Source organism: Erpetoichthys calabaricus, chromosome 3, assembly GCF_900747795.2.
Source record: "Erpetoichthys calabaricus chromosome 3, fErpCal1.3, whole genome shotgun sequence".
In the NCBI taxonomy this organism is placed as follows: domain Eukaryota; kingdom Metazoa; phylum Chordata; class Cladistia; order Polypteriformes; family Polypteridae; genus Erpetoichthys; species Erpetoichthys calabaricus.
The window spans coordinates 305,563,627-305,588,103 of NC_041396.2; the positions used below are offsets into that span (position 1 = coordinate 305,563,627).

Genomic DNA, 24,477 nt, shown 5'->3' on the forward strand with positions numbered 1-24,477 from the left:
GGTTACTCCTCTCGTCTTTTACATCCCATTCAGTTCTATAAAAGACCACTCCGGAGAACCCCCCGCACCCACCCTCCCACCCCCCCCCCCCCCCCTCCCCCCACCCCCCCCCCCCCCCCCCCCCCCCCACCCCTAGCTCCTTAACACAGCAGTCCTAATGGGAGTCGCACTTGTAAGTCGCCAGGCGTCTCTTAAATCAAACATTAAAAAGAAGAAGTGGACTCCCGACAGTGGGGACATGCCGGGCACTCATGTGACAAGGGCACCAAATGCCAACTGGATGACGTCAATTGGTTTGGTCACCTCAGATTGCGCTAATATTGCACCACAAGAACCCACCAGGCCAAGAGTCAGTCACGCGACACGTCAGGTGGCACACGTCCAGTCGGGGTGACAAACGAGGAGGGGGAGGAGGGGGAGGAGGCGGCACTCAAATGTATGGAAATCGTGCAAATGAAACAGAAAGAAATGACAGGTGCGGACCGCCCGAGGCACCGACCGGGAGCTCCGCTGGAAAACAAAAACACAAACCAGGAGCCCCTCGGGGTCTTCAACAGAAACGGGAAGCCAGCAGAGACCGCGTGTCACCGTCCGGCCACCGTAGCGAGGCGACCTGAAGCTGACACGGCCGATCGCTCGTCACCGTCCTACCGCGGCCTTTCACTTCCCCGTCGCGCCAGCGTTCTGTTCGCCGCGTGACGTGTGCAAAAAAAATAAAAAATAAAATAAAAATAAACAAGTAAATAGTAACAGCAGCAGGAACTCGTCCGAGGTGGAGCACTGATGAACTACACGGGTGGTCACCTCGTGCAACACGAAAGAAAGAAAGAAAGAAAGAAAGAAAGAAAGAAAGAAAGAAAGAAAGAAAGAAAGAAAGAAAGAAAGAAAGAGGCACTATATAACAGACACATTCACACAATTGAAAGGCACTATATAATAGATATAATAGGGACTTTATAACACATAGACGAAAGGGATTAAATAATACAAGTGAAAGGCACTGTATAATATTTATAAAAGACACCATGTAACAGACAGATAGGAGGGTGGCAAGGGCACCACATACTGGATATGAAAGACACTATATAACAAATAGTGTAAGATACTATATATATATGTGTAAAAATATGTGTAAAAGGCACTATATAATAGATAGATAGATAGATAGATAGATAGATAGATAGATAGATAGAAAGGTGCTATATGATAGATAGATAGATAGATAGATAGATAGATAGATAGATAGATAGGAATAGCCCTGTTCAGCAGACCCTTCACAACGCTAACCACTGTGCCACTGTGCCTCCCAATGGTACACCTGAGCAAAATGAGTCTTAATTTTATTACTTGTCCTATTTTCATATCTATCTATCTATCTATCTATCTATCTATCTATCTATCATATAGTGCCTTTCATCTCACCGCCTCTCTGGAGGCTCTGTGTTCTCCCTGTGTTCCTGTGGACTTTTCTCTGGGTGTCCCATTTGTCCTCCCACAGAGGCTCATTTTAGGCTAATTGGGCCCTGGATGATATGGGCACAAATAGATAGATAGATAGATAGATAGATAGATAGATAGATAGATAGATAGATAGATAGATAGATAGATAGATAGATGTGAAGGGCACTATATAATAGATAGATAGATAGATAGATAGATAGATAGATAGATAGATAGATAGATAGATAGATAGATAGATGTGAAGGGCACTATATAATAGATAGATAGATAGATAGATAGATAGATAGATAGATAGATAGATAGATAGATAGATAGATAGATAGGAAGGCACTATATAATAGATAGATAGATAGATAGATAGATAGATAGATAGATAGATAGATAGATAGATAGATACTTTTTTAATCCCAATTCCCATACTCCAGCAGCATACTGATAATAACAATATTAAATTACAGAGTGATAACAATGCAGGTATAACAGACAATAACTTTGTATAATGTTAACGTTTACCAAATGGGCCCTGCAGTGGTCTGTCACCCTCTCCAGGGTCCGTTCCCCCATCTGGTGTCCATTTCTGCCTGGTTAGTAATTGGCTGCCCACAACCCTGGACTGGACACGGATGTATGGAAACAGAGAGGTGGATGGATGGAGGGTGAAGTGTCCTGCCCGCAGCTCTCATTTGTCAAGTCTCAAGGGTCAGCTTACATGAATTGGGTGGACGAAGAGAAATTACGAGAACCCCTTAAATGGTGATGGTCATTCTAAACCGGTGGCCTTCAAGATACCCCTCATGCTCACTTGTGCCCTTCAAGCTCCTGGGCTGGCTCTCCAGACCCTTCTTGCTGCCCGTTCTTTTTGATTTGGCCACATCAGCCCGTCTGAAGGACACGCAGTGTTCACCCCGTCCTCCCCAAGCCCCTCTGACGTGCGCTCCATTGTTCCTCTTTCAAGGACGACAGTTTGAACTTCCTCTGGAGAGGAAGCAACGGGACAGCAGCAGGAGAAGCCCGTTCTGCTAGCCGGATTAGTCGGTCGGCTCCACCCGGCTTTGTCCGGCACAAACAGCCATCAGTTCTGAGCTGACCGTCCCCGCTGTTTGGCCGTGTGCTGACCGGCGTACGACCAGGGGAGGCTGCATGGAGGCTTTCAAATGTGAAGAACCTTAGAAGAGCCTGAAAGTTAGGGATTTGGAAAGTGAGACAAACAGGCCTCAGCCAATGAGAAGGCAGCCTCAGCCCAGTTGTCACCATGGGGCAAAGCTCGGGGTGGAGCCTAAGGGTAGGCACACCAGGGCTATGGCACAGTTGGGGGAGGAGGGGGGGACTGGGTACCATAGTGGGCTGAAAACAAGAAAATAACACAAATCACAGAGGAGTGAAAATCCATCAAGAGAAAACATCGTATAATAAAGCGCCCTTCACGTTCATCTCAGCCTCAAAGGTTCCTCATATGATATGGCGCCTTTCATGAAAAGCTCATCACATATTGTAGTTTCTTTTACGTTAAGCACAACCTCAAATAATAGAAAAGCGCATTGTATTATATAGCACCTTTCAGCTTCAGCATGACCTTAAGTAACAGTAAAGCTCATTGTCTTATATAGTGCCTTTCACATTGTCATCAGTCTCAAATAACAGCTCATTATGTTACATAGACTCTGCCTTCAATGATTGTAATATAGTGCCTTTCATGCAGAGATCAGCGTCAAAAGACGGACATCTCACTGTGTAATATAGCGCTTTTCACATTAAAGTGGGTCTCAAATGACAAAAAGCTCAGTGTAATATAGCGCCTTTCATATTAAGGTGGGTGTCAAATGACAAAAAGCTCACTGTGTAATATAGCGCCTTTCATATTAAGGTGGGTGTCAAATGACAAAAAGCTCACTGTGTAATATAGCGCCTTTCATATTAAGGTGGGTGTCAAATGACAAAAAGCTCACTGTGTAATATAGCGTCTTTCATATTCAGGTGGGTGTCAAATGACAAAAAGCTCACTGTTTAATATAGCGCCTTTCATATTCAGGTGGGTGTCAAATGACAAAAAGCTCACTGTGTAATATAGCGTCTTTCATATTAAGGTGGGTGTCAAATGACAAAAAGCTCACTGTGTAATATAGCGCCTTTCATATTAAGGTGGGTGTCAAATGACAAAAAGCTCACTGTTTAATATAGCGCCTTTCATATTAAGGTGGGTGTCAAATGACAAAAAGCTCACTGTGTAATATAGCGCCTTTCATATTAAGGTGGGTGTCAAATGACAAAAAGCTCACTGTGTAATATAGCGCCTTTCATATTAAGGTGGGTGTCAAATGACAAAAAGCTCACTGTTTAATATAGCGCCTTTCATATTAAGGTGGGTGTCAAATTACAAAAAGCTCACTGTGTAATATAGCGCCTTTCGTGTGGAGTGCAGCCTCAAATGATGGGGATGCTTTGATGCAGCAGCTCTTCATTTCATGTCCTTATCGAACAAATAACTTAATGAAGCCCCAACAGCCGAGCCCTTGTGTTTCCCACTAGAACTTCATTTCCTCGATCCAGTGCTGCGTCTTTCATGGGGTCTTCATCCCAGAGTTCTCTGTAGGTGGTCAGTGTGTGTAATGGCTGCACAGGGAGGTGGACTATTGGAGCTCAGTTGGCTGAAATGAAGTGCACCGGGGGGCACAGAGTGAGACTGAGGTGTCGGCTGAACTCACATCCTCGCACTTAACAGTCTGGGGTCTTAACCATTAGGCCATTCCCTTTATGCAGAGTGACAGGAGTTTTATGACACATCTGTCCATTCCCTGCGCATTCGTCTGTCTGTCCATCCATTCATTTTCCGAATCCACTTCATACATGGGACGGTTTCGGGCAGTCGAGTCCACTTCGAGAAATATGAATGTAAGGACCGGTAATCAATCGAGAACAGGAGACAGCACAAGTGACGCAGGTGAGCGAGTGGGCGGTGTGCCCACAGACCGGTTGACTGACCCCAATATCAGTTTTTCACTGTCCTGCCCCAAATGAGCCCTAGGATGGACTGACGTCCTCTGCCTTGCACCTTATACTTGCTGAGATAGGCTGCAGCTGTCCGGCGTCCCTGAAGATGGACGGATGAGCCGAATGCTCCCGGAAGCCGATCGGCCTACAAAGACCCGGCCATGTCTGTTTACGCTTTGTGCGAGGTGATGAAACGCTAGAGACCACGCCCCCCAGCAACCGGTGACGCGCTCCTGACACGCCCCATCAACTCTCCACCTAGTCCAGGGGTGTCGAACTCCGGGCCTGGAGGGCCGCAGTGGCTACAGGTTTTCATTCTTGCCCTTTTCCTAATCAGTGAGTAGTTTTCACTGCTAATTAACTCCTTTTCCCTTCATTTCAATAGCTCTGTTTTTAAGGAGTCAGTCCTCTGAATTGATTCCTTTCTTCATTAAATGGCAGCCAAACAGAAATGAGACGTTAAACGAGTCAATAAATGACCAGCTGAACTGGGATTTCAAACTCCAACCAATTTCACTCCAAACAGTCTCTTAATGAGAAGCTGATTCTTGCTGTTAATTAAGCCCATTATTTAATTCAATGGCTTGTTGCTGCTCTCATTCTGCCACAGCAGACATTTCCAAATCTGTTGATTTTTCTGTTTTTTCTAACTGAGACCTTCACTTTTATTTATTTTCAGATATTGTGTGATGGGCACAGGTGAGCTGGTCATATGGTGGCTTGTTTGATGTCTCATTATTGTTTGGCTAGTGATTAAGGAAAAAGAGACAATTAAGGGGCCCGAGTCAAGTTAATTAAAACGAAAGCGAAAGAAGTTAATTAGCAGTAAAAATGGCTCACTAATGAAGAAGATGGTTAGAATGAAAACATGCAGCCACTGCGGCCCTCGAGGACCGGAGTTCGACACCTGTGACCTAGTCGAAGAACGGAATAGGTGAAGCCCCGCCCCTTGGCCACGTGCTTGCATCCGCACCCAGCAAGCCAGTCATTTATTAACCCTGCGGCTGCCGGCAAGTCCTTACGCAAATTACGAGGCGTCCGCCATTAATGTGGCCGTGGGCTGCTTTGAATAACGAATGGCCCGGCGCGTCTTCAGCTTTGCATTTCCTCGTTAATTTTTAAACGGCTCTACACGCCAACATTTGTTAATCTTATCTAGTGCCAGTCGCACCCTGCCCCCAAAATATTTTGATAATAGGGTCGACACTGTCTTCTAATTTGAATTGAACTGCCTCATTTCAATGTGTGCTGCGCTTGTTTGTAAAGGCCACGTGTAGTGCACAAAACTCGATAACATGAGATAAATGAACAAAAAACATAATAAGAAATAAATAAATAAGTTAAAAAAACGGACGTGAGATAACGGTTTATTCGAATTGTCCTTTCACCGCTTATCTCTGTGGGAAAGCAGAAGAACAGTCGAGTTTCGGATAATGAGCCGCGACCCCAACCCCCCCCCCCCCCCCCCCCCCCCCCCCCCCCCCCCCCCCCATCAGCATGGCGGAACTCGCCCACCGCTCCACGGGCAACAGTAAGCGCTTTGTCCGCAGCCTCGTCAGGCCACTGAAAGGCACATCAAAGAGAAGAAACGACCCCTCTTTATTCGAACTTGCCTGGAGGGGGTTAACACTGCGCCCACCACTCTGTCCCAGGCCCCTCAGTTCAATTCCCTTCTAATCCGCCTACATAGACAACTCTGGGCTTGCCCGCCGGTTCAAGGGGCTCCTCGGGTGGACGCCGCTGCGCGATCCCAACTGTTGGCGTTGAGTTTATAAAGCGCCGAATTCGGTTGTCGCCTTTAGTCAAGGTGACTTCCAAGACCAGGTAAAGGGACATCTGCTCCTAGATGAGCGACCCTAAAGCACCACCAATCCATTTTAGGGGCACCGAGAACCCCCTTTGGCATGCTATTACATTCATTTATGTTGCCTAACATGATTCGTTTTTAATACAATTATGTCAAATCATCCATCACGGGTCACGGGGCAGGTGGAGCCTTACCAGCAAGCATCGGGCACAAGGCAGGAACAAGCTACGGACAAGGTGCCAGTTCACACGCAGGGTTAACCCCCAACCCCCTCACATCTTTCATTTGGCTCTTCATTTCAAGCCTTCATGAACTCCTGACCGACCGCGTTGAGTTCCAACGAAAACCTCGAGAGATCCGTCAGGCGCGCTCCCGTCTCGTGCGCTCCTTGTGCGAGCTCGCCCCCGGCTGGTGACCCATTCCGCTATTTTTTTTTTTTGTTTTAACCCACATCTGGACAAATACAAGTCCCGCAGGACTCTTTATTTTTTATTTTTGTTACAACATTTTTTTGGCTTGAACATCTCGGCAGTTACCGATTAAGTGTGAGTGTGTATGGGGGGGCTTCCCATCTCTACTTCCCCATGTGCGTGCTTTGATCGGAAAGGAAATGACTAATGCGCCTCTTCGTGATACGAAAACAAGTTGCTGCAAGAGAAGCTGCTCGCCAAAAGTAACTGCACTGGAATCGCATTGGGGCTTGGAGAGCACGGCCGGGAGTGCGCACCGTCAAAGCCTCGAGCGCCCCCCCATACCCCGGTTACACGAGAATGTCGTTATTAGCCTCTTGTCACGGTAGACGCGCACTTCCCTCTTTTTTTTTGTCCGTTGTTCTCGCAGGCAAAGTGCGCCTGCGCACAAGTGGCGCGCGTTTTAGGTGTTTGTCGCTCCTGCCATGCGCGTATGACTGCTGGGGTAGGCGACCCTGCACCCGGATAAGCGTGTTACGAAGATGGATTATTAGAAATTCATTTTTAGTTTGGCTGACGCCTCTATCAAAAGCAACTTACAGCATCTGAGATAAAAACACATTTCTTTGTGTTGGCCACTTGAAGTGACTTGCTCAGGGTCACACACTTGGTGGCAGTTAGTAGGATCTGAAGCCACAAGCTCAGGGTTTGAAGTCCAAAGCCGCCACTCTGCCTGCCAGTGTCTTTCATTTTTATTTGTCTGCTGTCTATATAGCGCCTTTCACATCAGTCTATTGCATAGAGCGCTTTCAAGTTTTATTCTGAAGCCTTTCCTCTCTCTCTCTCCATTATTTAGTGTCTTTCACTTTTAGCTGTTTATTATTCCACTCTATCCTTTATATAGTGCCTTTCATGGGTGTCTATTATACAGTTTCTTGCTATCTGTCTGTCTGTCTATCCATCCATCCATTATTCAACCCGCTATATCCTAAGTACAGGGTCACGGGCATCTGCTGGAGCCAATCCCAGCCAACACAGGGCGCAAGGCAGGGCACCAGCCCACCACAGGGCACACACACACACCAAGCACACACACGGGACAATTTAGGATCACCAATACACCTAACCTGCATGTGTTTGGACTGTTGGAGGAAACCCATGCGGACACGGGGAGAACATGCAAACCTAACTGCAAGGGAGCAGCGCTACCCACTGCGCCACCGTGCCACCCTCTGTCTATCTAGATATCCATTAAATAACATTTCATCTTTTTAGTTCCTTACCTGTCTATCTATTATGGGATGCCTTTAATATTTGCCTACTTATTATATACAGTAGTGCCTTTCCCTTCTATCTATAATGCAGTACCCGTTATGTTTATCTACTTATTATATAGTGCCTTTCATGTCTCTCTGTGTATTATATAGTGTCTTACTTATCTATTTACTACATAAGGTGACTCACAACATTTCAAACCCAATTGGCTCCATTTCTTTTGTTTGTTCAGTTGGAACAAAGCAGGCGAGTTACGTTACTCTGGGTCACACAGGTGTCAGCAGTGGGATTTAGATAGATACTTTATTAATCCCAATGGGAAATTTACCCTCCCCCCCCCCCAACATCAGGATTTGGGGTCCCAAGCCTTAACTATTAGACCACCCCGATGGGTAGAAAGAGTGAAGACCACTGTATAAAAAATAATTTTGGTCGTATTGTATTGCGGGCGCACCCGGGCATTTTAAAGGGGCACACATCGTCTCTCTATAAAGCGCCTTTCAGTAGCTCCCTATCTTTCATGTTTATAATTTTGAAGTCTGGTTGCTGGGTGGGGGGCTTTCTATCGATTTATGTTCTCTGTCTTTGCCGTGGGTGGGCGTTGGCCGCGTTGTAAGGCGGTGAGGTACATCAGTTTATTATTATGACTTCACATTATTTGGTTGGCACCTTCATCTAAGGGGTCTTAAAACATTTGTCATACAATTTTTGTTTTTTCACAGGTAGGTGAAGCGACTTGCTTGTGGTCGCACAGGTGGGATTTGAGCCCACCACCACCGGTTCTGAAGTTTAAAGCCTTCACCACTAGACCACCCTGATGGATGAGCGTGTTTAATGGGGTCCGACAAGGCAGAATAATAATAATAATTCATTACATTTATATAGCGCTTTTCTTAGTACTCAGAAGCACCTGGGCAATTCAGAGAGGGTCCTTGCCACCTTCTAAAATGCCTTTCATGTTTATAACGCACCGTGCCCGCCTTGCCCTCATTCTGTGGCAGTTATCTTTTCTGCGGGGGTCTGTTGCCCACCTTTGTGAGTTGGTCGGGTATTTCGATTTCACACAAAGTGCACGTTTGCCGCTGCCAACTCCCAGATGCCCATTCTGCAGGTAAGACGGCACCTGATTGGTCAGGAATGAGGAGATGCCCACCTCCTGTCATTTAAAGCCCACCTCCTGTCATACGCATCCCGACCCCCCACAGTCCAAATAAAACAAAAGCACGGATGCCTTCCTTCTGAGAAGACGCACTTTATTTTCTCCTCTTAAGTCGGTGCAGGGCGCCATATGCCGGAAGTGTCCGCTGCCCAAGCCGCGGGGTGGCACAGCGCGGGTATCTCCGTGACGCGGCCATTTCCGTTGCAGTCCACAAGGCCGCGTGAGATACCAGAGGGCTGACTGCCTTCCTTCCTTTTCTCAGAACGCCTCGCACGGAGCCAAATCTGGGCGGTCCGGGGGTCCTCCACACACACACCCCCATCCCAAACTGACGAGGCTGCGCCTACAGAGAATAACGGAGGACCGTCTAGCGACCGACGTGCGTCCTCCGAGTCCAGTTCGGGGTTTAAATTAAAAAAAATGGAATCTGAAGAGGCGCTCAGCAGCACCTGACCGTTAAAAAAATCAAAATCCGAGTCCGAGGAGTCCGAGGTGTCCGAACAAAATGTCCAATAAATAAATAAGTTAATCCACGCCACTGTCGCGGGGGGCTACAGCTTGCTCTCCTCTTCCTCCAGTGAGCGGTTCAGTCCGGGGATGAACTTCAGCAGGCGCTTCCGCAGGCTCTTCTGCTTGGTCTTCCTCGGTAAGGAGCCGTAGCTGCTGCTGCCAGTGCCCGTGCCCACCCCGTGCCCGGCCGTCCGGTCCCACGAGCGCGCCGCGCCGCCGTTCTGGTAGCTCCGCGTGCTGGCGCTGCGAGTCAGGGTGCACTTGGGGGGCGCCAGGAGGTCCCGGGCCGGGGACGAGGAGGAGGAAGACGACGAGGAAGGCGTTGGCAGCGCCTCGGCGGAGTCCTTGAGGCCGTCGAACACGCAGCTCTGGTAGAGCGGCTCGTCCAGTTCGTCCGCCGTGCTGCTCGTGCTGCTCAGGCTCCGCGCCGAGCCGCCCACCGTGCCGTAGATGCAGGCGCGCACCGACTCGAGGGTGTCGTAGAGGGTCGGGTCGGTCATGACGATGCCTGCGGGGGGAGAGAAGGAGAGAGAAAGTTTGAGAGGCGTGCCACTTATCAGGGGTACAGGTGGCATCATGGGGGGCATTCAACTCACCGCGCACCAGCCTCTGCTCCTGGATCATCAGAGATCGGTACTCGTCCCACTTCTCGTGCAGAGTTTGCTGTTGTCACCACCAAGAAAGAAAGAAACCAGTGATGTGTTAACGAAATATAGCGCCTTACACATCAAAGCAGCGTCAGAAAACACAGACTGGCATCTGACAGAAAGAGCCATTCATCAGGGCACCAACTCCATTGGGAAGTCACAGCAGCACAAAGGACACTGGCGGGCAGCGGACCACCGAAGCTCAGCTGTGACCTGGGGTCTCCGCACCCACAGGTGTATATAGCGCCTTTCATAGCCAGTACCAGGCATTCACATTCGCACGACTGACCTCTGTGTCTGAGTGGCCGGGGCTCACTCTGTGCCCACCGCCTGAATCACCACAGATGCCATCTCCCACACTGTGGAGACTACACAAGGCAACATCACCCAGCAAAATGCCGGGCACATATAGCGCCATGCACAATGAGGCTGTGCAGCCTGGCATGAAACAGGGCAGTGGGGCATCATGAAGGAAAGGCACACAGGGGTGGGCCAAAACAGCACAATGTGCCACCTGCCCAGAGTGATGGACACTTTGTGCCCAGTAGGATCGAAGCCTGCAACTGGAACAAGCCAGATGATTGCTAGGCATCAATACGAGACGATACCCCGGGGGCACACTGTCCTCCTCCCTGGTGCCCGGGGCTCACTCTGTGCCCACCACCTGAATCACCTGAGACTTGAGAACACAGCTGCCAACTCCCACATTGTGGAGACAACGCAAGGCAACGTCACCCACAAAGACACCGGGCACAGAGACCATATAGCATCCTGCAAAATGAGACTGTGGAGCCTGGCACGATACCCGGCAGCAGGGTTTCAGGAAGGGAATGCATGCAAGGATGGGACAAAACACAACAGCATGTCCTGGAGTGGTCCACCTAGAGTGATGGGCACTTTGTGCCCAGTGCTGTAGGATGGCAGCCCGTAACTGGAAACTGGCCTGAAAACAAATGGACTGGCAATCGATGGGCATCAATATGAGACGATAGATGATTACACAAATCAAAAGGTGTCACCTCAACAATGTGGGGCACCCGAGGCTGGTGGCAAAGCTGGACCCCTCCAACAATGAGGGGCTACACAACCAATACAAAGTGCCACCTCTCAGGGGCAATGCCTGGCACAGAGCTGCGACATGATGCAAGGCGCTATAAAAGGAGACACACAAAAGACCACAAGGAGATGCCGCGCAGCTGAGAAGTCACACAAAACAAAGTGGCACTGCCCATCGTGTAAGGAAAAAACAACATAGCAAAACAGCCAGAAAGGCGCTATAAAGGGGCTACACAAAGAATCACATGGGGGACATCACAACACGGTGCCCAGCACAGCACATGACATTGGCACAAACGAAAACTTCACTAGCAAGTTACACAACATGCCAAGCAGACATGAAGGGCACAACACAAGCGACAGGGCCGGACTACACAGTAAAGCAACCCAATGCCACACAACACGGAGTGGCACTGCCAGTCTGTTCAGTCCTAACCACACTGGGGTGGGCAAAAACAAGAGAGCAGAACGGCTAGGATGCTACATGAGGTGTCACGAGGGGACAAGTCACACGACACCCCAGAATGTCCCAACAGCACAGCACTTCACGCCACACTGGCACAAAATGAAGCGGCCCACCACAAAGGGGGCAAAGCACACAAATCGATGGGGGGGGGGGTTTAGCAGCTGTGAGCCCCACAACAATCAAACTCCACACCTCAGAACGACAAAAAAAGCTACGGCAGGAGCTGAACACCACGGGCACCCAAAACAAAGTGGCATTCGAGTCACAGCATGACATAGAGGGGCCACAATGCCACACAATGGCACATGGCAGTGCCAGGATATCACAGTGTGGGGTGGCACACCACTTGACAGAGACGCAAAATACAACTTGACACACAAAGTGTGACGCCAGGCGGCAACACAAAATAAAACACCACAAGGTGGCACCGCGCTATTCCAAGCACCCTGCCAGGCCAGGAAGACTACACGACATCACACAAAGGACCACAACATGGTGACAGCATGGTGACATCATAGAAAAAATGTTTACACACAAAGACCAGGAGGCCAAGTGGGTATAAAGAGCACAATGCTGCCCACTGGCATATGACAAAGCAGCGCCACGTGGCACAACAGGACCAATGAGGCAACACAACAGCACTCAACACAAAGTGGCACCATGCCAGTCTGTTAGGAGAAAAACAGCAGAATGGCCACGAATGCTACACAATGTTACACAAAGGGATTGTAACAGGATGTCACAACATGGTGACAGGCTGTGACACTTTACAGCACACCACCGTATGGTGACGTCACAAATTCATCTTTGCACACAAAGAATCGGGGGCTACACAAAGCTACGTGGCACAAACAACCGGGCACCAATCAGACATGAAGAGTACAACACTGACCACTGGGACAACGCAGCACAACGTGGCACAACAGGACCAATAAGGCAACACAACAACACCCAACAGAAGGTGGCACTGCCAATCTGCACTGGGAAGCCAACACAGCTGACTGGCCCAGGAGGCATAACGGGGGGCTGCGTAAAGAGTCGCTATACAACAAGAGTGGCTGTGACACTAAACACCAGAATGTCACAACACCACAGGGTCTCAGCATGAAGCGTCCCCGACACACATGGCACACATCTGTCGCAACGTGACATTCAACGAGCACAACATGCCAAAGCAGACCACCAAAGCTTTGTCAAGGCCAGTCTGAGAGCCTCAACGGGATGTCACAAAATGGTGCCTGGCTGTGACACTTTAGACCGCCCAGTGTTGTCACCAGAAACACCCCGGAGGCCACACAGAGCTTCACCACACCAGGAGGCGAAGGCCAAGCAGGCGTGACGAGCACAAGAGAAGTGAAAGCGCAGAGCCACACAAACGTGACAAAACATGGAGGGGCACATCGTGTGGGGGACAAACGGCAGAGCAGAACCGCCATGACGGCACACAAGGGGACAGCAGACTGCACAAAAAGAGCCGCCATGACACACTCACCACCAGAATATCACCGTGCCATCACTAAATGAAGAGTCTCAACTCAAATTGTGTGACAAGTGATGGGAAGACAAGCCACCACGGACAGCAGCAAGCAAAGCAGCAGTGCAAGAAGAGGTGCCACAAAGAGCCACAACGGGATGTCACAACACAGTGCCTGGCTGTGACACTTTGTCACCAAGACAAAAGCCAACACACACCCAAATCCCGGAGGCCACTCAAAGCTACACAAGACGACGTGACGAGCACAAGTGACAATGCAGGGCTACGCAAAACGGAACCCGCTGTGCCACCCAAAAACGAAGGCAGCAGAACGGCCACAACACTATAGGATGAGCAAAGTGTCACCACACAAAGTCACCCAACACTCAGAGAGCCACCACGTCACACAGCAGAATCAGAGTAGCCCTTTACACTGCAAAGCATGAGGAGCACAAGACTCCATACTGGAATACGACAAAGTGGCACTGAGGGCACAGAATGGCACAACGCGGCTTGGCAAACACCATCTGCGAGATTCCAGCCACACAAATGAAGCAGTGCGGCCTGCGTACCCCCTCATAGGTGGACTGTGACACAGCTACCAGCACAGATGCCCTTTTGTGTCTGCATGCATGCATGCATGCCCACCACCCCAGGGAAAAGGCGCTATATAAATGGGCAGCGCCCGGGTGGCCTCTCACCTTCAGGTACTGCAGCCTCGTCTGCAGCTCGGCTTTTCTGATCGAGGCGCTGTAGACGGTCTCCAGCCTACAAGACAAAGCAAACGGGTCAGCGGGTGGGCGGGTAGATAGGCGGGCATCATGACACCTGCCACTTGGGTCCGGCCACTCACCTGATTGTGTTGCCAGAGGACCTGATGAGCTCCACGATCTCCCTGTGACGGAAGCCCTCCACGTTGGCGTCATTGACGTATGCGATGGTGTCACCTGTAATCAGTTTTATATAGTGCCTTACAACTCCAAATTTAAAAAAAAGGAGCAAAACCCAGTGCTAATTCCTGCAGGTACCCGACCTGAGCCAGGCAGTGCCCGCCCAGGGTGAATCACTTACCAACTTTGAGCCCGGCGGCGTGGGCAGAGCTGTTCTCGTGGACTCGACACACGAAAGTGCACATCTCCACAGCGTTGTCATTCTGGTGGTGCACGCCATACGTCTGGAAGACAAAGAGCGCCAGTGTCACCCACCTGTAAGTGTGCATTCACAGTGGGCACCAACCTGGGTAACACAATGCACCATCCTCAGAAAGAAAAAAAAAAATCACCGGGCCCACCCATGCTATACATACAAACAACCGGTGCCACACATCAGCTCACCTGATGGCAAAGCCACCGCACCCTCCATCAATGCCCCCCTCACCACCATCACCACCAAATGTCAACAAGCAGCCCATTGGCACTGCCAGCCACATACCTGAATTTCAAAGCCGAACGCCTCTCTCTCTGCCTTCTCCAAGATGAGGATTTTCCTGAAACACAAATGGATCGCGGTTGAGTGCCTGGCACAAAGAGCACTGCGTGGAGGTCAGCTGCCCGTCTTTCACACAATCCCAAATGAGTGTTCACTGTGAAAGACGCTATATAAATAACCCTCAGCTGCTGAAATGCCAGATTTGCCATGCCCAGAAATTTGTCCTCATGAACACCACCCAGTTACCCAGCTGTGCCCTCTGCCACCAAATGTGCCCACATCAACTCATCTTTATTTTATCTTGTTCCCTTTTGTCATCAAGTCTTCTTTAATATAGTGCCTTGCATGCTGGTGGTCTCTGTGAGGCAGTGGGGGGGATTTGAACCCATGACCCATCTGTTTGGAAGCCCCCATTTGAGAGGTGCTACAGAACAGACACACACAGCTGCCTGCCTAGCTATAGGGACCCTCGTGGCACATGTGGTGACCAGAAAAGATACAAATTAGTAGACAGTGCCAATGACGGGCACTGCCCTTGATGCCAACACATGACTCAAAGTAGGAAAACATTTCCTAGATGTCTTTAAAAAAAAAAAAAAAAAATCCCACATGGGAGGGATGGTGATTTCCAAAGAAGCTGTGGAGGTGGTGGCCGAAAACACGTCAGAGCAGTTGGCACTGCCAACCAGAAAACAAACAAACAAAAAAACCCATGCCTACACCGTCAGTCCATGTAGTGCCTTTCACAGGACAACAGTGATTTGCATGGAGGGGAGGAGTAAAGGGAGAAAGAGGGCACTCGACCAGCAGGGCGTGGCAGAACCCAACACTGCTGTTATGCCAGGGCCTTGTCACCACACCTGAGGTGGGCCTACAGGAGATCATTAGACTCTGCCTGATTGTATATAGCGCCTTTCACACCAAACATGAACACAAAGCAATTTAAACAAGCTCACCCCCCCCCCCCACCACCATTATGAAATTCCTTAGACACAATTCCAATGCCAACCCCCAAGGCTGGCACCTCAGCAGAACCCCAGCACACGACACTCACCTCTGTGGCTCAGAGGCCTGAGTCAGGGACTTCCACTTGAGAGGCGGCGCTTGCTGAAAGAAAACAAACAGACGGGCATGAGGATGAGGAAGAGGAAGGAGACGAAGAAGACAGCGAATGACCCTCCCCCGATGCCCCCCGCCAGTCCGCCCGGCCTCAATGGCCTATTCACTGCCTACACGGGCCGCGCCATCGAGCTGCAGGACATTCACGCGGTTGTTCAGCTCTCTGAATGACCCCTTTGATGCCCACATACCTTCAGATCCCAAGGGGGGGGGTGGTCTAGGGGCTTTCATTTATTGAGGCAAACACCAAAGCGGCACCTCCGCTGGTTGGCACCAAAGGGCACGCTGTCGGCTCTCAGATGTCCTGCTCCATCCGAACTGATCTATGTTTCATGTGGCACATCCCATGCCAAGTGCCCTCACACATGGCATGGGTAAGGGAGGGGGGGTGACTTCAATGCCAAGCTAGTCGCCGCAGGTGAGAAAAGGATGGCAGGAGCGCCATTCCCATGCCATGCTCTCTAGTGCTTCAACATAAAAAGGGCGCTATATAAGGGCCAGCATCAAGCCCACTGCCAGCTCTCTTCCTCAGACAAGGCCGCCATTGTCAGTGGCACAATACAGAATGGCACGGGCACACAAAGCCTGCCCACAACCTCCACAAGCGAGTGGGCGGCGGGACAGCAAGTAGGCTGGCGGTGTGACGTCCCAAAAAACCCTCACAAAGAATCCCAACCACGCGGGGACGTGCGTGCCAAGTGTGAGAGCGGGGCGGTGCCACATGACAGCTGCGGCGAGGGGAGAGAAAGTGCGGGCACAACAGGAGAAAGCCGAGCCGTCCGGACCACCGGTGGACACAGCTGTCCGGCCAACACACTCGGCTTTCTAAAAAGTGACGCCAAGGCCCCCCCTCAAGGGCGCAAGGCGCTATATTGAGGGCAGGTGAAATGAAGGAGCAGGTCGGGTCACCTCATGATGCCCTCCCCGATACGGACCCCCTCGATCACATGTGCCCACCAGACGGCGAGGTGTCCAAACACAACCTGGACGAGCCCCCCCAAGTCACTGGAGGGCCCCCCTCTCCTTCGCACATTCGTTTCCGTAAACGTTCGAGTGAGTGGTCCTCCACAGGCCGCCTGTCTCCACTGCTAATTAACTGCAGACTCTCGGCGGCCACATGTGCTCTCAAGATGCCGTTCAAAAAATAACAAAAAAGGGGGAGGGGGGACTAGGGGGTCCCGGGGGCTCGTCACGTGGGCATGCCTGCCAGAAACGGGAAAAGGCTTGGAGGGGGCACCACAAAAAAAAAAAAAAAAAAAAAAAAGGTGGAAGACCACCTGACCACAGCCATGAAAGTCCACCTGAAGTCAAAGTATAGAAGGACCACTCAAGGTGGGCCCACAAAGATGAGGGAGGAAAAAAAAAAAAACTTCACAAAAAGACCACCAAAGTGGGCCAAGGAACCACACGCAACAAGGTGGAGTGCCACCCGGTGCCATCAAACAAAAGAGGGGCCAAACTGGTGGGCATCTCAAGGACCCCAACAAGAAAAGTGACAGGTGAGAGGGGAGGTCCCCCAAGGTGCCCCACATCTCTTAACTCCAAGCGCACTCACTGAGTTTACGTGGCCACGACGATCTCGCCGCCCCAAACAGGAGGAGGTGACCCCACGACCCCCTGACGTGACCCCCCCCAGCGAACTCACGTTTTTGAAGCTCCTCGGCAGCGTCCCCCCGGAGTACGCCAGGCTCTTGTAGTTGTACACGTCGCCCGGGCGTCCACACTGCAACTCCAGAGCGGGCGACTGAAAGTCACTCCGGCGGCTCGTGTAGACGTCCTGCACCGCCGCCTTGTCCCCGTCGTCGGCCTCGCGGCTCACTTTACTGAACCGGCGGAAAGTCGTGTTCTTCATGGCGGCCAGCGGCCCACTCGTCTGCTCGGCTCGAGAGTTTGCCGTCCGTCTCCGTCTCCGTCCTCAGCAGAGCTCAGCGCGCGAGTCCATCTCCCGGCAGGCAGCGCATTCGCCGAGTGACTGAGAGGGACGGCGGACGGCGCTGCGCTTTCACTCCCAGCTGTGAAGGGGTGTGTCTCACACCCGCCGCATCACGCGACGCCACTCGAGCGGCTTCCCCTTCTGCCGCCGGGCGAAGGATGTGCCGATCAGCACGGGAACGTCAAAGTAACGGAACAGAACAGAGAAAACCAAATAGAATAAAAGTCTGTGACAGAGAAAGAGAGCGAAAGAGCGAAACGCTTTCACTTCGGGTCACGACCATCGGCCTCGTGTCCCTAAGACCACAGGAAACGCTCGTGGCGAACGCGTGGATCCGTAAGAACCGGGGAAGTTCGGTGAAGGCTGTAGTGGCGACAGTGACCTCGCGTGACCTGGACGGGGGAAGCCTCCCCGTAAACGAGAAGCCCGAGCTCGTGGGGCGACAGCGGGACGCCGCCTAGGGGCCGTTTATGTGAAAACGTGAAGCGCATGTGAAGAACTCGAGTGTGAAAGGCGCTATATAATATTAACAGTGCCGACATAAACGCTGCGTATAATAATAATAATAATAACAATTAGGCGACATAAACGCTGCGTATAATAATAATAATAATAACAATTACATTTTATTTATATAGCGCCTTTCCCATGCTCAAGGCACTTCACAGAGTATGAAATGTAATGGGATGTGAAAGGCGCTACATACACTATACCTAGAGAGAGGCCGATATATCACACAAACACCGCGATGTGTGTCAGTTGCGTTGTAACATCCAAATATTGAGATCTAAAAGGCGCTATATCCTATAAACAGTGCGATGATTTCAAGAGCCGACATATTCTGTAAACGCAGCGTATATGAAATGTACTTTATCATATAAAGACTGAGATGTGAAAGGCGCTATATACTATAGTGAAATACTTCAAAATGACGCAATGTCGCATGTGTGCCCTGTAAATAGAGCAGTGCTTGGAGATGACGCTCATCCCTATAAGTACTGCGGCGTATATGAAATGGATTTTATCACATGGAGACTGAGATGTGAAAGGCGCTATATACTGTATATAGTGGGATGCTTTCAAGTGCCGACATATTCTGTAAATACAACGTAGACGACATGTGCTTTATCATATAAAGACTGAGATGTGAAAGGCGCTATATCATCTATATAGTCAGATGTTTTTAGATAATACTGTATTCTATAACTACTGCAGCGTATATGAAATTAACTATATCACATATTAAGACTGGGCTGTGAAAGGCGCCATACTGTTTAATGGTATTTATAGGGAGATGCTTCCCAGTTCTGATATATTCCATAAATTCTCTGATGTGCATACGGTGCGTTGTATCATCTAAATACTGGTACGTGAAAGGCGCTATATACTATACTTCGTGAGATGCTTTGAAATGCAGATGAATTTTTATAAATCCTGCGATGTACGCAAGCTGTATTGCATCGCATAAAGACCGGATTGTGTAAGGCGCTATATACTATAAATAGTGAAGTACTTTCAAATGATGTCATGTCGTAGAAATACCGCTGCATATGTTAAAGGCGCTGTATGCCCTGTAAATTTAGGTGATGCCAGTTTCTATAAATGCTGCAGCGTATATGAAATGCACCTAATCATATTAAGACTGGGATGTGAAAGGCGCTATATACTAATCACGTGCCGATATGAGAACTGTGACGTATGTAAGATGTGTTGCATCACATAAAGCCTGGTAGGTGAAAGGCGCCACATACTGTACTATAAAAATGATGTTGTGGATGTGTGTGAAAGGCGCTGTATGAACTTGAAATTGCGCGATAATATTCTATGAATACTGCGCCCTAAATGAAGTACACTGTATCACGTAATGACTGCTCGATGAAAGGCGCTATATCCTATAAACATGGACACACATTCAAAGATACTTGGTCATGCAAAGATTTTGGCTTATATACTAAAAATAGGGAAGTCCTTTAAAAGACGCCGTTTTATGAACATTTGTCAGTAAGTGAAAGGAGAGGATGATGTATGACATAAAGACTGGTAAGTGAAAGGCGCTATATACAATAAAAAGTGAGATACTTGAAAATGATATAATATTGTGTAAATACTCTTACGTACGGGAACGGCGCTATATGAACTTTAAATCGCGCGATGTCATATTCTGTAAATACTGCGTTCACTGTATCACGTGACGACTGCTCGATGAAAGGCGCTATATTCTTTCCGGGCGGACACACAATGAAAAGACACCTCGGAAGGCGTCATATCCGAGACCCGTTAGTCAGAGTGTCGCCCAGCGGCTAATGGTCATGCCTGTCATGCGCGCGAGTGTCACAAATGACGTTCCCTGTTGAACGGCGCTATATAAAAAGTGTGTATGTGTGTAGGCGAAAGGCGCTGCTTAGAATAAATCCCGAATCACATTAGAACAACAACAGTCCGGGAATGTTTTTATAGCGCCGTGCATGAATTGTTTCGCTAAAGGGAACACGATCACAAAGCGCTTATTGCATTTAAAACTGTGGTGCAATGTGTAAGGCGCTATATACTATAAAAAGAAAGACGCTTTAAAATGATGCTGTGGATGACCCTGTGTTCGGATTCAGCGGGTTGGAAAATGGATGGATGGATGGATGTGTGTGTAAGGCGCTATATCCCACAAGCACGGGTATTTCTGTAGAACAAGGGACGCTCGGAAGGACTGCGTCAGCGCGTAATGGAAAATCCCCTGGAGACTCGACTGCGGGTCAACCCCAAACTGAAAAGGCCCCGATTAGTCAGGAATGACGTGCGTGACGAAGGCGGCGAAACGCCTCTGTGGCCGCCGGAACATCCATGCAGCCCGACGTTGACACGCACGGCATACCCGGTGAGGCTACAGCAGAGTTGCAAGGCGCTACATTCCCTAAAGACCAGTATGGAGGTAAGCGGCCCGACAGAACGACTGGAATGTAAGTGGAAAAACAGCAAGGAGTGAAAAAATGCGCTTATGAAATGAAGGACGCGAGTGAAAGGCGCTATATAGCATCATGAGAAACAGTGTGCGTACAGTCTTTATTGTGAATATGAAATGACGCTTAACCGGAGGCTGCGCTGGGTTGGCACCCTGCCCGGGATTGGTTCCTGCCTTGTGCCCTGTGTTGGGTGGGATTGGCTCCAGCAGACCCCCGTGACCCTGTGTTCGGATTCAGCGGGTTGGACAATGGATGGATGGATGGATGGCTCAACCGGAGGAGGAGGTTTCTGTTAACCCTGCGTGCATCGGAAAGGCGCTATATGCCACGTCAAGTCAATGTATTCCTGGGTGGTGTAAGCAGTTCACAGCCCCAATGTCCGTTTTACGGGTGTTTTCGGTGCGCCATCGAATTCAAGTTCCGACGCGTTCAGATCGCGCGTCCCTGATTGGGTGGAGTTTGGGTCCCCCTTCTACAGAAGCTACCAGAAGCTTTAATTAAGGTGATAATATAGCGTCCTGCCCATAAATTAGTCAACAAAGGACAGGATCGAGTGGGACGTGACGTGTCGCCCCTGCAGGTGCCGGACGCTTTGTTAAACATTTCGCGATTAACAATGGGCAGCGCAATCATCCGTAAACACATTCGGTTTGCTTTTCAATTTAGCGTTAATGGGCCGTTCACACGTTTTATTCAATTAGTGCCCGAGTCCCCCCCCCCCAAAAAAAACCAAGGATCAAGGCAGCGCGAGCCGCTATATACGCACTTGAGTGGACTGGGAATAGTAAAGACACGCGCGCTTCCCTACAGAAGAAAGGGAACGTCAAGAAAAGTCCCGCAAGGCAACCCACGCAACGACACTTCTATGGCACTGCACTGCACACCGCGACCTACAGATGGCGCTCTATCGATTTATAGTATTCTTATGGCCGCAGATTCAGAGCTTTCGAGTAATCGATCCCGACAGCCAGGTGACGTAACCTGAAGGGGGCGCTACGCACATACATAGGAGCGTGCGAGAAGTGCGACCCCTACTGGATGACAGCACCCAAAGCCGAGATGACTGAAATTATTTAAAGCGGATTTAAAACGCCGACATAATGTATTGGTTAAAAGGGCCACGTGAGCGACGGAAACTCATCTCATTCGCTGAAGGCGTGTCTACGTTTAATTGACAGCTAATCTCGGCCAATTACTGCGCGGTGTGATTCTGGCTGCAGCTGACGCCACCCAACCTCGAATGGTCGGTCAGTGTGGTGAGGCGCAGCGTCAGTTTATGTAAAAAGTAACGACGTGTGTGAAGAACTCAGGTGTGAAAGGCGCTATATACTATGTGTTGCGAGATACACGAGTCCTGTTATAGTCTATAAATACTGCGGTGTGTGTATGGTGCGCTGTATCACGTAACGACTCGTATATGAAAGGCGCAATATACTATAAATTGTGACGCTACATCGTATTAATACTGCCACGTATGTGAAAGACGCTATATACACTATAAATGGCGCAATGCATTTAGATGCTGCTATATCCCACAAATATTGCAGTCTGTATGAAATGCACTGTGGTATCGTATGAGGGCTGGTTTGTGAAAGGCGCTATATACTATATGTCTTGAGATAATCGAGTCCTGTTATAGTCTATAATAAATAGTGCAGTGTATGTGTATGGTGCGCTGTATCACGTAACGGCTCGTATATGAAAGGCGCTATACACTATACATTGTGACATCGCATTAATACTGATACTACGTGAAAGGCGCTATATACAATGCTATATTCCACAAATATTGCAGTCTGTATGAAATGCACTGTGTTATCGTACGAGGGCTGGTTTGTGAAATGCGCTATTTACCATGGCGAGATCATTTTAAATGTTGCTGTGTATGTGAAAGGCGCTTTATAGTATAACGGGTGAGACGGTTTTAAAATAGGGAACCACGGAGAACAAAGGCTAAGCAGGCCGGGTGACAATGTGGACGAAAAGGACGGGACAAGTCTCGTTTGATTCGAGCAGTGAGCCGTTATGTCGTCACGAACAGCCCAACTCCCGTCTAGTGTGTCTCAGCGATCGAGCGGGCTAAGCAGCAGCCAACATCTCCATCTTTGGGCGCCACCTGCTGACCTATCCCGGTATTACGCCGCTATCGCCTGAAATTGCGCATCAGCGCCGATCGGCTTGTCCTTTCATTCTTCTTCTGTTATTCCCTTCTTTTGCCTGACGCCTTTAGCAAAGGCGACTTAAAACATCCGGGATACAATTGGTTACATTTTGTTTTAAAGTGACTTGCTCAGTGAGAGTTGAACCCACAACCTCAGGGTTTGAAGTGGTGCTTCCTGGGTAAATGTAACCCAGCAGTGAACTCCTTTAGAAACAGCTCGCGAAGGTGAGCCTTGGCACGTGACCAACACCTACAGCGTGAAATAAAGACACCGTGTCACATGGCACCTGTCACGTGGCGTTGTTCACCTGCGGCTGTATTTACCAAATGTCACGACCTGCTAAAGACCACATAGGACTATTTTTTATTGATACATGAAACCTTAGAATTTGAAAGAGGGTGTAGTAGTCTTGGTCTTTTCACACAACCGTACCTGTGGAGAGAAGGCTCAACAATTCACACAGCGGGTCAAGCCATGAAGTCCAAGGCACTCTCTGCAGACCACCGCAAGGGCATCAGTTAGGGTTAGCGTCTCAAACCCTCTGCACAGCTCCGCGGCCTCAGGCCTTGAGAAATGGAGGTGACTGGTCAAGTGACCATTGAGCTCCCTGAGCTTCAGAAGTCCTCTGCTGCGATGGGAGAACCGGGTGGGAGGATGGGCATCACAAGCAGGTGTTTACAGCAGAGGGGGCAGCCGAATGAGATTAAAAGAACTCACGACAAAAAAATTAAACTCTTTGGGCAAAAGTCCAAGCACAAAATATGATGAAGAGCTGGCACCTGCCTCATGGCATCCTAGAGTGAAGCAGGCTGGTGGCAGCAGCAGGCGAGGGGGCCCATTGGCATCACAAAGAGGAATATGACCAAACCCAAAGAAATCTCAGAAGAAAACCTGCTCTAGCGTTGGGGTGCATCAGGATGAGACCCTAAAAGTTCTTGAGTGGCTCAGCCATAAACCCCCAGAGAACCCGCGAGGCGACACCTGAAGATGGCCGACGCTTCCCATCCAGTCTACCAGAGATGGAGAGGATCGCCGTGGAAGAATGAGGGTTGGGGAAGTGGCCGCGTCCAGGTGTGCAAAGCTTGTAGAGATCTGCCAGAAGAAAAGGTCAGAATACTTCTACGCATCTGCCATTTCTGATTGGGAGTTTTGAATAAATCCATAAACCTTGGGGTTCTGAGTGCAGACGGAGGGGCAAAAATGGGGAAATGTATCAATTAAAAATGAAAACTACAACACAATACAGGGGAGTGGAAAGGGCGAGTAAGGAATTTTTCCAACAGAACTACAGCCATCAGGGCAAAAGTGAAGGGGGGCTGGGGGGGTCCAAAGAAGCAATGGCCTGGGAATTTAGCCATTGAACGCTTCATCATTTTCCTTTCTTGGATGAAAAAGAGGGATTAGTTTACAAATAAAAAGTCCTAGTCGAGCTGATCAAAATCCCAGGTTGTGCCAGTCGTTTATATAAAACTAGCTGTGCTACACGAAACCAAGTAATCAACTCAGACATCAACGTTAACATCTGCACTACATAATCGACTGGAATGAGTTTTGAAATTAAACATTCAAGTTTACTTATCCCTAGGAGGAAGTCTGGCTTTTAACAGAAACGGTTTAAATAAACAGCC

At 49.4% G+C, this 24,477-nt stretch overlaps 1 protein-coding gene across 1 annotated transcript; it reads right to left on the reverse strand.

Moving 5' to 3' along the window:
* Positions 1 to 9,177: 9,177 nt before the first annotated feature.
* tamalin (trafficking regulator and scaffold protein tamalin) lies at positions 9,178 to 17,880 on the reverse strand. Its single transcript, XM_028798649.2, has 8 exons — positions 17,446 to 17,880; positions 15,736 to 15,788; positions 14,685 to 14,739; positions 14,325 to 14,427; positions 14,107 to 14,200; positions 13,955 to 14,021; positions 10,207 to 10,273; positions 9,178 to 10,118 (listed from the first exon to the last, which is right to left on the reverse strand). Exons 1-8 carry the CDS (start codon positions 17,650 to 17,652, stop codon positions 9,652 to 9,654), a joined length of 1,113 nt encoding a protein of 370 aa, XP_028654482.1. The 5' UTR covers positions 17,653 to 17,880; the 3' UTR covers positions 9,178 to 9,651.
* Positions 17,881 to 24,477: the final 6,597 nt, after the last annotated feature.

Bases quoted from the DNA above. Each gene is read 5' to 3' on its own strand.
- tamalin (XM_028798649.2), bottom strand. From the start codon at position 17,652: ATGAAGAACACGACTTTCCGCCGGTTCAGTAAAGTGAGCCGCGAGGCC. The intron at 14,428-14,684 runs GTATGTGGCTGG...TTTGTCTTCCAG, and splicing joins CGTTCGGCTTTGAAATTCAG to ACGTATGGCGTGCACCACCA. The intron at 14,201-14,324 runs GTAAGTGATTCA...AACTGATTACAG, and splicing joins CGCCGCCGGGCTCAAAGTTG to GTGACACCATCGCATACGTC.